The sequence below is a fragment of the Salarias fasciatus genome, unplaced genomic scaffold (assembly GCF_902148845.1).
Source record: "Salarias fasciatus unplaced genomic scaffold, fSalaFa1.1, whole genome shotgun sequence".
In the NCBI taxonomy this organism is placed as follows: domain Eukaryota; kingdom Metazoa; phylum Chordata; class Actinopteri; order Blenniiformes; family Blenniidae; genus Salarias; species Salarias fasciatus.
The window spans coordinates 356,393-372,061 of record NW_021941379.1 but is presented as its reverse complement, the minus strand read 5'-3'; the positions used below and the strand labels follow the sequence as shown (position 1 = coordinate 372,061).

At 41.4% G+C, this 15,669-nt stretch overlaps 1 protein-coding gene across 3 annotated transcripts; it reads left to right on the top strand.

The window, feature by feature from the left end:
• Nucleotides 1–249: 249 nt before the first annotated feature.
• Nucleotides 250–15,646, top strand: LOC115385313 (GTPase IMAP family member 4-like). 3 transcript variants are annotated; one of them, XM_030087290.1, is made up of 4 exons: nucleotides 250–553; nucleotides 1,009–1,143; nucleotides 13,043–13,188; nucleotides 13,747–15,646. In XM_030087290.1, the coding sequence occupies exons 3-4, from the start codon at nucleotides 13,140–13,142 to the stop codon at nucleotides 14,772–14,774; spliced, it is 1,077 nt and encodes a 358-aa protein (XP_029943150.1). In that variant the 5' UTR covers nucleotides 250–553; nucleotides 1,009–1,143; nucleotides 13,043–13,139; the 3' UTR covers nucleotides 14,775–15,646. The 3 variants fall into 3 exon arrangements, with proteins under 3 accessions (XP_029943150.1, XP_029943151.1, XP_029943149.1); XM_030087291.1 differs by lacking the exon at nucleotides 1,009–1,143 and having other exon boundaries at nucleotides 13,747–14,617; nucleotides 14,666–15,550; XM_030087289.1 differs by lacking the exon at nucleotides 1,009–1,143.
• Nucleotides 15,647–15,669: the final 23 nt, after the last annotated feature.

The window sequence follows — 15,669 nt, the reverse complement described above, 5'->3', positions numbered from 1 at the left end:
AAGGTGAAGAAATACATGAAATCATAAAACTGTGGCGGTCACACAAGGAGGAGATGGATGAGAGAGTAGAGCTGGGTGTCATTTATTCACAACACACAGGTGACAGCTGTCATTTCAGGAAGCAACCCATTGATAGATCATTTCCGCCCTTTTAAACCCCACCAACAGTGCACCACACCTCCTCACGTGACTAAACCTGACCCTTTCTAATGTGAGGAATACCCTCTCCAACAAACACAACACTCCAAAGACTGTTGATTGCAGACATTCATATTCTAGAACTCAACATGTTCCTATATTTGAAGAAAACTACTGCTTTGTTATGATGTGGTTAAAAAAGCAGAATTGTTAGAAGGATTCACTGGAAATCGCCAGACAGGAAACAGAAACCAAAAGTAAATCCAGAGCAGTGAATATAAGACTGCAGCCAGCAAGTCACTACAGCACAGACAGCAGGTCAGAGCAAGAGGAGGAGAAAGAAAGCTGTCAATCAAGACGTTTTTGCAACCTAAATTCAAATTTGCACCGATTCTGCTTTGGGACTGATTGCAAGGTAGGACACATTATTTACCTTTTTTTTTTTTTTTTTTTTTTAGCTGAATAAAGATCTCAGCTTCACATTTCCATCTCATTGAGATCTCAGACAATTAGTGATCATCATGGGAGTTGTGTGTGCGTCACACCAAGATCCAGAGATTTTTGAACAGAGCTGCTGCTTATGCCTCTCCTCTTGATCAAACAACACTACTTTGTCAGTTAACCCAGAAAGTAGCATTTATTTCAGTTTTTACAGTAAAAAATGCAAATGAAACAGAAATGTTCTCCAGTGAATTCAAGGACATAAAATAGTCTAGTACTGCACTTCCTGTTTAAAATTTCTTTTTCCATTCAATTATTGGCAGCTGTTTTCATCGAGCACCACGGCATACTTCATGTCCTGTTTTGCATCAAAAAATATTCTATCCATGTAACAGTAATGTGTTATTCATGGTGTGTTTGTTTGATTAGAGTACAGCCAGCAAGAACAAGTTTAAAAAAACAAAACAAAGTGAAAGCAACACAAAACAAGGAAACAAGACAGAAAACGCACAATCAAGATGTCTTTTCATCCGACATTCATACTGCTTTTGGACAGAAGGGAAGGTAGGTAACACACCCCAAAATTGACACTTTTTTTTTTAAATATAATTTGTTTAATAGTATGTAGAGTGCACATGATGACATGTGGAGGAACATTGACAAATTATGAAAAAAAAAATCCTTGGGTGGAATCCAGCAAAATAATATTACTTACAATTCATTGTTATGTCCTCAGAGTTAGTGAAGAGAGCTTGTGACTAGAAGCTTCCTGGTTCTAACATTTTAACCAGCAAGAGATTCTGTTGGTGAAGTAAGAGTCACATCTTATCCAGGTTGTCATCACTGCCACTGCACACAAATAATTAGGGTCCGAGTCCGAGGGGCAACGCACCCTCTTGTAGGGCCCTCTTAAATTTGCAGTAATTTTTATTATTATTTTCTTTGCCACCTGCCGACGCATTTTTCGGGGGGGGGGGGGGGGGGGGGGGTAGACATACATAAAAAATTGTAAGACTTGGCACATGCATGGATCTTGTGGATAACTTCTCCTGTGGATAAGTGCGCCACCAGCAAAAAATGAAGAAAATTCAGCCACGACGTCACATTTCAAGCTACAAAAATCTTTACACATATGTATTAGGTCAAGACGCACAGAAAGGTCTCAAGGACCCATACCCAAAACTCAACAGGAAGTCCTCCATTTTGTAAAATATGGTGAATTTTGACCCAAATTCACAAATTTTCTTGAGCAAACTCCTGCTTGGGCGTATCTTCAAATTACCTCAAATTTGGCGTGTTGATAGAAAAGGGGTTGGAGCACGAAAGTTACAGAAGTCTTCTGCAAAATCCTGAAGGTGTGGCCGTGGTGCAGCGTAAAATGCCTGAACATGATCAGCTCCTCCTGAAATGTTACATGTTTGATCAGAGTCCTGAGCAGATCACAACCATAGCAACATCTGTTGGAAACAGGAAGTATGTAAAAATAGCATGATATGTTCCAGAGGTAACACATCTTACAGGGTAATTCCAAATGAGCTAAAATTTGGCATGTTGATTAGAAAAAAGGGGTTGGTCAGCAAGAGTGATGGAAATTTTTGACATCAGGCTGAGGTCGTAGCTGCTACAATGGCATAAATTTTGATACTCACCATGAAACACGAGGTGTATTGTAAGTAGCCTGAACATGGTCCGATTGGCATCAAACTTTATATGTTGCATCAGAATCCATATTTCATCACGCCCATATGAGAAAAATGACCATCGACCATGGCGCCCCCTGCTGGAAACAGGAATTGGAGTGTAAATCAATATTCCTCTCTGGCGTCCTCTTTGGACAAACTCTGCCCCCGGGTGTCGAAACCAGCCAAGAAAAAACAACCAAGTCCATGGCGCTCAGATGTTCTGAGAGAACAAAGAGCTGGACTCAGGGCAGCAGAAAGAAAGTGGCGTAAATCCCAAGAGCCCGCTGATTTGTCCTCATACAAACAGAAACTTGCTTCCTTTACCTCCCGCTTGCAGTCTGCAAAGAAAGCTTTTTATCAGAACAAGATCTGTGCAGCTTCTGATTCCAGAAAAATGTTTATGGCGTTCAACTCCCTGCTTTCTCCTCCAGCTACTCAGCCATCCACTGAACTGACTCCTGATATGTTCGCCTCCTTTTTCACTGAAAAGGTGGCTGCAATCAGCAACCAGTTCTCTGAGCCTGACCAGCCCAGTCAGCTCAAACCCACTACTGCGCCTTCTCTCTGCTCGTTTGCTCCTCTGAGTGAGGATGAGGTCTCCAGACTTCTTCTGCGCTCAAAACCGACAACATGTCCTCTCAATCCAATACCTGCCAGCATTCTGCAGACCATCTTGCCCATAATCAAACCTGCAGTCACGCACATTGTCAATTCCTCCCTGGAAACCGGCATTTTTCCTGTTACTTTTAAACAAGCCCGCGTCACCCCACTACTAAAAAAGCCTCATCTCAACCCAGCCCAGGTTGAAAACTACAGGCCAGTCTCACTTCTACCATTCCTGTCGAAAATACTGGAGCGCTCAGTATTTAACCAAGTCTCTGAACACCTGCGGAACAACAACCTACTTGACCCTTTTCAGTCAGGCTTCAGATGCAACCACTCCACCGAGACTGCACTCCTTTCAGTCACAGAATCTCTGCGGCTGGCGATAGCTGCTGGTCAGTCCTCTGTCCTCCTGCTGCTGGATTTGTCTGCTGCCTTTGACACGGTGAACCATCAAATCCTCCTCTCCTCACTCTCTGACCTTGGCATCTCAGGTTCCGTCCTGTTGTGGTTCAAGTCCTACCTCACAGGCAGATCTTTCAGAGTTTCATGGCGAGGGGAGGTGTCAAGGTCACATGGCCTATCAACAGGGGTCCCTCAGGGGTCAGTCCTTGGCCCCTTACTCTTCTCTCTGTACACCACTTCACTTGGTGAAGTGATTCGCTCCATTGGCTTCTCCTACCACTGTTATGCTGACGACACTCAGCTCTTCCTCTCTTTTCCACCTGACGACATGACAGTCTCAGCTCGAATATCAGCATGTCTGGCTGATATCTCCACCTGGATGAAGGAACGCCACCTTCAGCTAAATCTGTCCAAGACTGAACTCATGGTCTTTCCAGCTTGTCCATCTGTCCAGCCTCAGATCAGTGTCCAACTTCACTCGAGCCTACTTGTGCCCACAAACTCAGCCAGAAACCTGGGTGTCATGATTGATGACCAGCTGACCTTTAGGGTTCACGTAGCCTCAGTTTCTCGGTCTTGTCGTTATGCCCTCTACAACATCAGGAAGATCAGACCCTTCCTGACCCAACAGGCCACACAGCTTCTGGTTCAGGCTCTCGTGATATCACGCATTGACTACTGCAACTCTCTTCTGGTCTGTCTCCCTGCATGTACAGTCAAACCTCTACAGATGATCCAGAATGCAGCAGCACGTCTGGTCTTCAACCAGCCCAAAAGAGCTCATGTCACTCCTCTGTTGATCTCCCTTCATTGGCTTCCAGTTGCAGCCAGGATCAAATTCAAATCTCTCCTCCTGGCTTACAAAACGCTTACAAGAACAGCTCCGGCCTACCTGGACTCCCTGATCCAGGTCTACTCTCCTTCACGCCCTCTTCGCTCTGCATGTGAGAGACATCTGGTGCTTCCAGCCCAGCACGGCTCTAAATCTCTTGCCAGACTCTTCTCCTCTGTTGTTCCCAAATGGTGGAACGAACTACCTAACTTGGTGCGTTCCGCCAAGTCTCTTTCTACTTTCAAGAGACAATTGAAGACTCAATTGTTCAGAGAACACCTACGGTCCTATTCCGACCCCATGTTCGGGGAAGAATAGATCAGGTGTTCTAAAACCCAGCACTCATGTACCACTGACTAAGCTGACATGAAAAAAAAAAAAAAAAAAAAAAAAAAAAAAAAGGGGGGGTAGTGGCTCCACTTCTGCAACTTGATGGCAACTCCCTTGACCAATCGCACTTGAAGCAATTGAAGAATTTACTAAGGGTTTCTTTCTTTCTTATGTCTATATTCTTGCTTGTGTTGTATGTCGCTTTGGACAAAAGCGTCTGCTAAATGAAATTGTAGAATTGTAGAATTGTAGAAAAATGCTCCAATCTACTTCAAAATTTGCAATTTTCATCCTAGTTCAGCTTTCATCACAGCCAGATAATACAATCTGAGGGCGAGGCTGTGGCCACACTTGCCAATAAACAGGAAGTGCACTATAAATAACATAAACATGGTCCAGTGTGGTTCAAACTTAACGCATTGCTCTGCAGTCCAGATGTGATTACAGCCATACCGATACTGTCATTCATTGTACCATATGAGGGCGTGGCTACAGCCACATTCACCGTGAAATAGGAAGTGCACTGCAAAAATCGCATATTGTTTTTGCAAAAAATATTATTCTTTACTTCTTTCTTTCTTTCTTTCTTTCATTCTTTCTTTCTTCTTCTTCTTTAGGCCCAAGCCCCTGGCCTGCCAAGGGCGAAGGGCCTATTGTTTCTGCAACACAGACGACGACTAGTCGAGCGCACAGTGCCGCATATTTGATGTCAAATTTTGCCATTTTTTGAGTGCGATACATGTCTGCCATTCATCCATAACGAATCCAATCTCAAGCAAATTTTAAGCACTTATTGACCCTTCCTATCTGGACACATTGACGATGAAATTTTGACAATCGGCGTTACAGCGCCCCCTACAGAATCAAAATAAAGTCTGTATGGGAACTAAAATTTTTAGTTTGTCAGAAATTAATGAAATTTGGGTGACTATTCCTTCATGTGGTCACCATCAAAAAAGAAAATGGTGACCATGTTGTAATTTTAACGATGTTGCCGTGGCGATGGCTGAAGTTCCCCATGTTATTCTAATGGGCCCAAGTGAAAAATCTCCCACTAGATTAAATTTACCTGTTACCATGGAAATGTGCCAAATTTGACACATGAATTCTGAAACACACGCAGGTCAAAAACATAAATGAAAGAATACAACGGGGCGGGTCAGGTAAGCAGCCGGCGAGGGCCTTTTGACGCCGCTTGTGGCTTTAATTAGGCCCGAGCCCCTGGCCAGCCAAGGGCGAAGGGCCCATTGTTTGTGCTTTTCTTTACTGAGCGCCTTTTTTTTGCCCTTTTCTATTGCCCATTTTGGATACTGACAGTGTGTGAGTGTTTTGTGTATGTGTGCCTCCTCCTCTTGTCTGTCCTGTGCGTCTGTGATGATTGTAGTCCGGTTGTACAGTGTTCTGACTACTGACAGTTTGTGTTCCGATGTCCATAGTAGATATTAGTCCGTGTGAGTGGGTTTTCTGTATATTTTGAGTTTTATGCTGCCGTCGTTGTGATGTATTTTCAAATCCAAAAAAGCTATTTCGTGGTTTGTTTCCTCTTCATATGTGAATTTGATGTTTCCTGTAGCGTCCATGGTGTTAAGCTGATCTGTGAGCTGTTGGGTGTGGCCAGAATGTCGTCAACGTATCTTTTCCAAAATGTGATATTGCAGTCTGATGGTGCTGTGTTGATTGCATTCTGTTCCAAGTGTTCCATGAAAAATCAGCTCATTATTGGTGAAAGTGGATCCCCTTCGCAAATCCTTGTGTCTGTTTGTAAATGGTGTTCTGATATTGGAAATAAGTGGATGTGGCAACGAACCTGAGAAGAGACATGATGTCTTCGACTGTGAGTTTGGTTCTTTTCCAGAGTGTTCTCTTTCTTGAGTCTGTTGTGTACTATGTGGAGGGTGGCCTCAACTGGGGTTTTTGTGAATAGTGATACAACTTCATGTGATATGAATATTTCGTCTGGTGCAATGGTGATTTGTTCCAAGTCCTGTGCCAGTTGTTTAGAGTTTTTGCAGTGCTGTTCAGTGAGTCCGTGAAGTAGTTTTATGAATTCAATAAGGGATTTGGAGAGGTTGCAAGTGACGGATCCGATGCTGTCAACAATGGGGCGGAGCGGTGAACTGGGTTTGTGTATTTTGGGGGTGCCATATATCCTCAGACAGTAGGGGGCGTAATTTCCCCCGACTGTCTGGAAAACATCAGAAGAAGAGACAGCAGCCTATTTGACACGTCACTTCCCATCACGTGACGTGCCTCCTGAGGAAGGTCACCGGATGTGACCGAAACTAGTTGAGGTAACTTTACTGTCACCTCCTCTGTCTTTCAAAAGAACTTTCGGCTTCTAAGTCAATCAAAGACAGTATGAACTAGAGGTCGACCGATTTATCGGCCAGCCGATATATCGGGCCGATATTTGGTCATTTTTCTCCATCAGCCATCGGCCGTATTTCTTTTAAAAAGCCGATTTTTGATCCGTTGTATAAAATGACGCAATTTTTGATCAGGCACATGTGCGGGCAGCTAAAGTTGCCCCTCAAGAAAGGACCCCTGTGGCACGCTGCTGCATTCATTTACGTCAGAGCGGAGTGTGCTCGGTGGAATCCAGGCTGTGGAATAAGCCTGCATCTGTTGCATCTGCATTGAATAATGGATTTGTTGAACATTTCAACATTTTTGTTTCTCTATGGCTCTCCAGTCTGCAGCATATCAGTGCTTACTGCAGAAAAGAAGTTTGGCCGGGGAGCGCGTCGTGCTGCGGTGCCAACGCTGCTTACAGTGCTAACACTGCTAACATTGCTAAAGCTGCCGTGTTCGACTGTCGGAGAGTTTTTCTTCTTCTTCTTCTTCTTCTTCTTCTTCTCCTCCGTTGTCCGGGCGCTGAACAACTTAGCGCGGGCAGGGCGCCCGGACTGAAAAGGTCTGGCCAGAAACCCTGCATATTGTTAACTTCAAATGCTACTTTGTGATAAGTTTTAGCAGTAAGACATCAGCATGGTAGGCCTCAGTATGCTCCCCCATCACCGCCACAGCGTTCCTACGCCGGCAACCCTGCGCCGCTACTGAACATATCTTGCTTCTGCGTCAAGGGAACACCCTCCTCTGCCAAGTCGCTAGCAGTCTCAACAATGCGGCTTCCGTAGCTCCGGCTTTACCTAGACATAGATCTATAGACATAGATTTCTAGATGTACGTATCTAGACACACGTGCATTTACCGAACATATATCTGCATATATGACATATCTGGCGACACCGGGCTGTCGTGGAGGAGAGGCTGAGTGGACCATGATGAAATAATGGTGAAACTAATGAGCTTTTAGACGATTAAAGCCGTTTTAGGAGCGGCTATACACATAGCTGCTAACAGTGCTAACACTGCTAATAGTATAGGGATGTGTGCCCCTCAATTTTGGATTTAAATTTCTCCTGAAGCACTTTTCGGATCAGAAAAGCATTCCGTGTGATTCTACTTTATTCTATAAACAACGTGAAAGCGGACCAAACACAGCCCTTGACGTTCACGTCACCATGCGTCACCTCGACGCAAAGTCACTTTTTTCGGGACATACATAATGCGTGACTGGAGTTATAATTTTATTTGTATGTATGGCTTTTTTTTCCCGGCCTTGTTTCTGACTACTTTTGTTCAAATTATATTAAAGTTTAATTTTCTTTTTTGACACTTTAAGAAGAGTGTGAATGTTTACTACTGCTTGTTACATGTGTTTTCTCAGACAAAATATTTCATTGTTTTGAAAGCTGAATAAATGTTCAGAGGACTGGACACAACTTGTTGTAATAGATTTCTTTTAGTTGCTCAGAAATTGCTGTGTTTCACAAAAATGTGATAAGTATATATATATATATATATATATATATATATATATATATATATATATATAAACATACATACATACATATATATATTTATTTATTTATTAAAAAATCAGCCTAAATATCAAATTGGAAAAATCGGCTATGCATATCGGCATCGGCTGCCCAACTTTGGAAAATATCGGCATTGGCCCCCAAAAAACCCATATCGGTCGACCTCTAGTATGAACCTTTACCCAAAAACACGCACTTTCCAGTTTTTCCATCACTTTGTGTTTATTTTATTTCTTTTGTTACTTTGGTTTTATTTTATTTTATTGTGCGTTTACTTACCTTATCTGTTTCCTGTGAGTATATTCGGCTGAGGCTGTGATGGAAGAAAATTATGATGATTGGACCGTGGTTCGCCGCGGGGCTCGCCGGGACCGTGCGCGCCACCCTGAAGCTCGAGAGGAGTGGGCAGAACCTTACCTGGGGTGCCGGGGACGGTCTGGTGGGGATCGCCGGGGTGGAGGCTTCGACCCTGGGATGGCCCGTGCAGTCCCTGTCCCCGGCTGGGGCAGGAAGCTGATTATTATCAGAAACATGTATATTCTTCTTGTCGACTTTTTTCTTTCCTACACTTGTAGTTCCCGCTTTGTTTATATTCACGTTCCTCCAAAGATGGTGCTGACACCCACAATGCACAGCAGCATGACGTACCTTCAATTTCTCTATAGGTCAAATGAACAGGGAGATAAAGAGCTCAGACACTGCATTTCTCTTAAAAGTATTAACATCATTTATATATATATATATATATATATATATATATATATATATATATATATATATATATATATATATATATATATATATATATATATATATATATATTTAAAGCTAAAACAATGAGGTGTGTCTGAAAGAGACAGCGTAGTAATGTGATTCAAAAGTGATTTGAGATGAATAGGCCAAACAACCTGGGAGCTATTGAGAAAAAAAAACTCTTTTTTCCATAAAAATATTAAAACTTTTTTGAGGAACACTACCAGAGCAAATAAAGAAGTGTGTCTGAGAGAGACACCACAGTAATGTGATTCACAAGTGATTTGGAGTCAATAGGTCCAATAACCTGGGAGCTATTGAGGAAAAACTTTTTTTCATAAAAATATTGATAAAATGTATTAATAACTTTCCCTGAGCAAACAAAGAGCTGTGTCTGAACCACACAATACAGTAATGTGATTCACAAGTGATTGGGAGTCAAAAGGTCTAATAACCTGGGAGCTATTGAGAAAAAACTTTGTATTTTTCATAAAAAAATAAAAGAAATGTATTAATAACTTTCCCTTAGCAAACAAAGAGGTGTGTCTGAAAGAGAAGCTACAATAATGTGATTCAAAGGTGATTTGGAGTCAATAGGTCCAATAACCTGGGAGCTATTGAGAAAAAAATGTTTATTCTCATAAAAACAAGGGATGTCCCGATCAGGTGTTTTTGCCACCGAGTCCGAGTCCGAGTCCAAGTCCTATCATTTTGAGTATCTCCCGATTCCGAGTCCCGATCCGATTCTTTTTCTAATATAGCAAAATATGTACATTATCTATATATATATATATATATATATATATATATATATATATATATATATATATATATATATATATATATGTATATATATATAAAACTAAAAAAACTTATGAAAAGGTCTAATTTTTTTATTTTCTTACCGTCAATTCAAAACAACACAGCAATATGTTGCACATATTGTTGTCTCTCTGTAATTACATGTTTTTGTATCACGGAAAAACTAAATACATCTCATTTAACCCATTAAAGCCGGGCACGAAATATGCTTCAGTGTGCAGCAGTGGCCAGAAACGTTCAATACAAAGTCATGAGGCAGTGCAGCAACACGATCTGTACCTGGAAACAGGATCACTTATGCATGTGTGCGAGTTTGATGCATTTCATTGCACAAGAAACAGCTGATTAGCGCAAAGAAGAAGAAAAAAGACCCGGCGTCAATGGTAGAACTGTGTGACAGCGCTTCCAGATTTAATGATAGAATTGCGCAACAACGCCACTACCGTAAATGTGTCCCGGCTTCAATGGGTTTAAAAGGAAATTAAAGAAAAAATAAAGATATGTATCCAACCGAGTCCAAATCGGGAGGAAACTTCCAATCCCGATCGAGTCCGTAATCACGTGATCGGGGCCGATTTCTGATCACGTGATCGGATCGGGACATCCCTAATAAAAACATTAATAAAAATTCTTGAAAATGTTAAAACCGAAAACAATGAGGTGTGTCTGAAAGACACAGTGTAGTAACATGATACACAAGTGATTTGAGATCACATTTGAGACACAGAAGGCTGCTGTCTGTGGCCAGACACAGGGGCCGCATCAGCCAAAGGTTTTTCATCATTGGTTGAATTTTTAGATGGATGACGGAGAGATGCCTGTCCTCGACATTAGTCATCCTGTCCCCGATAGGAAGCAGGGAACACTCAGTCCTTCCCCGAGCGAGCTGCCCCCCCCCCCCGACAATCCTACCTCAATCGTCCCCGGTGCCCTGGGAGCCTGTCGTTGCACCCAAATTGAGTGTCACGGAGCTGCGGTCGCCTGCGGGTCCATTCTCCATTTTTTTTTTCCTATGGCCTAAGCTGAAATCTTGGGAAAATAAAATAATAAGGGATGGTAAAACGAGAAAAAAAGGGGGAAAAAGTCATCCTTAAATGCATGTTATTTAGTGCTAGGTTTCGACTGCTGTCGGTTTTCTTCAGGGGAAAAAAACACGTGAAAATCGTTTAAAGTAGGTCAGTGCACAATTCGGCCAAGACCAAAGCAGGATATGTTTCAGATTATGTTTCATTTTAATCAGAAAAGGAAAATTTGAAATGATAAAAAAAATGACATGAGAGGTAAGTGACAACCTACAAAATGACAGACAAAAAAAATGTAATCAATAAATAATCTGTACACACATATGCACACAATGAAGTCAGTAAGTCCTTCAAGGTACAAGACAGATAGTTTTTCATTTATGATTTATGTGCATCTTAAAGCTAGGGTAGACGATGTTGTCCATAAGCACTTTTTGTCATACTGAGTGAAATGCTCCTTGTCCCCTGGGAGAAGTCAATACATTATGTGGACGGAAAAAGGTGCGGAAAAAAATCTGACAACTGTAGCGGGCACAGGACAGTAAAAGCTCTGACCAATCGTAAGGCATGGACCACTCTTAAGAAACCAATCAAATCCCTTCGCCGTTCTACCAGCACCCTGCGCGTACATTTCAATGGCGTGCACTGGCCCTGGTTCAGTGCTCGCGCGTGTTGCCAAGGCGCTCGCGGCTCTCGTGAAAAATCGAACGAAACGGAGCGGGTGCGCTGTGCTCCTATGCGCGTTGTGTGCGGGCAGTCAGAAAGGTTAACAACATTGGAGGCGATCACAAACTCTGTGCGCGTGGTGCTTCCGTGCGCGTGGCGCTTCTGCGTCCAGTGCGTTCGCTCCCAACGGGAGCTCCTCCAATGGGGTGGGAGCTGGGCGGAGCCTTGGGAGATGCTACATTTGTGCTACATGCTAGTTTTCCAAGATCACCGACCCTAGCTTTAACCAGAATTCTGGCACAAAGAAGCAAAAATAAGTTTAATTCCCCTCAGACAGTCTGGGATGTAGCAGAGCAACCAGGAAATAAAATGTATTTAATCATGTTAATTTAGCAGTGTGCTTCACTGCAGTGCATTTAAAAATGAGGAGAGGTGTTCTTTGAGTCGTCGAGATTACACTCAGCTGGGTTAAACCCACTTTCTCTCCACTCTCTTGCGACACCTGCGCCGGCGTGCAGGATGGAGGCGTGACTGCGCTGCTCTGCGCACCTTCACGAATATCGTAAAATGGTCTGGACATGCCCCGTTGACTTCCTGCACTTAAAATCCACCTAGACTGCCCTTAGACCAGAGAAGGTCTGTGAAAATTTGAGTTCTCACCTCCAATAATGTCCAGAACCACATCTGTGTTTTCACCTTTCGTAAAGGGCTTGTTGCCTATTTGGTGGTTTATTTAATGAGGAGCAGATCATTTTCATTTTTATTTCATTTTTACTCTGCTATACTGAAAGGCTTCATTGGTGGCCTACTTTATCTTCATCACTGCAACAGTTGAACAGGTCAAGTAAAAAGTATAAATAAAAGCAGAAACACGAAATGATACAAATTGATTTTTTTTTTTATCTAAAACTTTTCTGCAACATTTTCTTTCTGAAATCCATCTTCAAACCTTCCCCCCTGGTGGGATCAAGATAATCCTGTTTTTTGGCTCAAAGTGACGGCTTTGGTTCAGTGGGGAGAGCAGTTGTCTCATATTCAGTGGGTTGTTAGTTCAATTCCTGTCTCCCCCTGTCTACATGCCAGTGTCTTTGGGCAAGACACTGAACCCTAAGTTGCCCCCAGTGGGTGGACCTAATCTGATTTCTGATTCCTTCTTTCGAACTTTTTGAGCAGAGCTGCTGCTGATGAACAACACTGCTTAGTTGATCCAGAATGTGATGTTTATTTCAATGAATAAATGCAAATGAATCTCAGAAATCACTTCAAAGTGAAAGGACATAAAACAGTCTTGTACTGCACTTCCTGTTTTACATTGCTTTCAGGTCAGAATTTTTTCCGTTCAGTTACTGGCATCCGTTTTTTGTCCAGCACCCTGGTACATTTCATGCCTTGTTTTACATCACGAGGTAATCAATGTAACAGTAAAGTGTATAATTGTTCTTTGTTGTGTGTTTGTTTGATCAGACTGCAAGCCAGCAAGAACAAGAATAAAATAACAAACTCACTGCAACTGAGAAAGCAAATCAGAGCAAGAGGACGAGTAAGAAAATTCTCAGTCAAGATGTTTTCAGCCGCATCTGCACCGATTCCTCCTTCAGACAGAAGGGAAGGTAGGTCAGACACTCAAAAATGGACATACTGTTTTCTTGTATTTTTAATGTGTACTGTGCACATAATGAAGTATGGAGGAACATTGAGAAATTATGTTAAATAATTTGTTTGAAATCCAGCAGCATATGATTCATTGTTATGTACTCAGAGTTTGTGAAGAGAGCTTGTGAGTAGAAGCTTCCTGATTCTATTATTTTTATACATCAAGAGATTCTGTTGAGGAACAGAAAGTTCCAGCTGTCATCACCTCCACTGTACACAAATAAGTTGATTTCTTCTTGTTCTTCTTCTTCATGATGAGGAGCAGAAAGAAGACCATCAGTCTTTGTCATATTATTCCATGGAGTCTACACATGCAGTATTTTTAGAAAACAGGCAAATTTGTCAAAGTTATCAAACATATACGTATATCAATTACTCAAGAGTCAGTTCAGATAATGAACAAAAAATAAGGAACTCTGTGCTGCTTTGGCATTTCTGATTGAAAACATGTTTTGTAATAAAATAAGTATCCACGTGTTTAATAATACTGATGTTGATTTGTTCTTTTCTTCTAGAAAAACCATTGAAAGTCATCCTGCTGGGAAAAACTGGAACAGGAAAAAGCCAGTTTGGCAATGCCTTGATTGGAAAAAGAGTGTTTGAGGTGAATAGTTCTGCAGATTCTGGTACAAGTGAATGTCACGCAGTCACCAAAAGAAATGGAGAAATCACAGTGGTTGATACTCCTGGTTTCTTTGACAACTGCAGAGATGAAGCAGATCTCAAACCTGAGATAGTGAAGAGTATCACAGAGTGCTCACCTGGACCTCATGCATTTCTCATTGTCCTCAAAGTGGAGAAATTCACTGAGCAAGAGAAGCAGATTATTACAAAAATAAGAGAGTTATTTTCTGAAGAGGCTTTTAAATATGCTGTGCTGGTCTTCACTCGTGGTGACGACCTTGATGAGGGCGAAAGGATTGAAAAGTTTGTCATTAAAAATAAGGATCTGAAAGAGCTTTTAGCTAAATGTGGTGGCCGCTGTCATGTTGTTGATAATAAATACTGGAACAACAACCAGCCAGATTGTTACAGAGACAACCAGTTCCAGATCAGACAGCTGCTCTACACAATCAATGAAATGGTGAAACAAAATGGAGGAGGCTGCTACACCAATGAGATGCTGCAAGAAGTGGAGAGAGAGATCAGAGAAGAAACGGAGCGAACTGGATCCAGAGAGGAGGCAAAGAAAAATGTCTTCAACACTTTCCTGAAGAAGGTAGATAATATTGTCCCAGACATGTTACTGGGAGGTTTGCTTGGCAAAACAGCAATGGTTAAAGTGGTTCGTTCAGTAGTTTTTGGTCTCATCGGTGCTGCTGGAGGGGCAGCTCTTGGAGCTGCAGCTGGAGCATTGGCAGGTCCTTTAGGGATCGTTGCTGGAGCTGCTGCAGGGGCAAAAACTGGAGCTGCTGCGGGGGCAACTGTTGGAGGTGTTGCAGGGGGAGCTTTTGGAGGTCTTCTACCTCCAGGTAATAGAGGTTCTGGGGGATATAAATGCCTTCCAACAGATGAAGGGAGTACAAAGCCAAAGGATGAATAGATGAGCAAAAAAAACTAACTTTGAATTGATCTTTATTCACAGACACATTATGGAATCATATTTGTTTAGACTGCAGATATACTTTTTTTCTGCAATGGTGGATGAAATATCTTTTCATTTAACAACTTTTGAAATGATTTAATCATGAAAGTTGTCAGAAAAAAGGCAAGTAATGTAACTTTTTGAGTGTAAGATTCAGTATGAGTATGATGATAAGAAGTTTCATTTGGGTTCTTGATGATACCAAGAACTGAAAATAATTGAACTTTTTGAATTTCTTTGAAAATGTTTTGATTTTTTCACTTTAATAAATCAACATGTGTCCACTCCCTCTGTAAATGAGGAGTTAAGTGAACATGTCCCAAAACTTCTGTCAGTATCTATTGTTGTACATTATTTTAATCAATTACTGTTGTTTATCTTAAATAGCAATACTGATCATTTTACTGATAGATTTTATCAGAGGAGATTTTGTTTGAATTGAGGTTTTTGTTTTCTTCTTTTTCATGGAAACTGCTTTGTAAATATAACAAAAGATTGTTTTCATTCACTTCGTGTGTCGATTGAGTGGACATGCGTTTATCTACAAATTGCTTGATTTCATTTTCTAGTTTTCTGAAAATGTAAATACGAAGTGTCTGAATGAATGAAAAGAAGGAACTAAGTTTCACATTTGACATGATCTGAGGAATAGCTTCATTTAATGTACTTCTGACTTATTGTAATATGATGATGTTATTTTCACACATTCATAAAAAAGCATTGTAACTTCTTAATTTTTTTGTTTCTCATTTAAAATGTAAAGCTTCCAGCTCTACATCCAAACCTTTTCAAAATACAATTAAATAAAATAAATAACCTGAAATCATTTGAATTGCGGCGATCTCAACAAGCG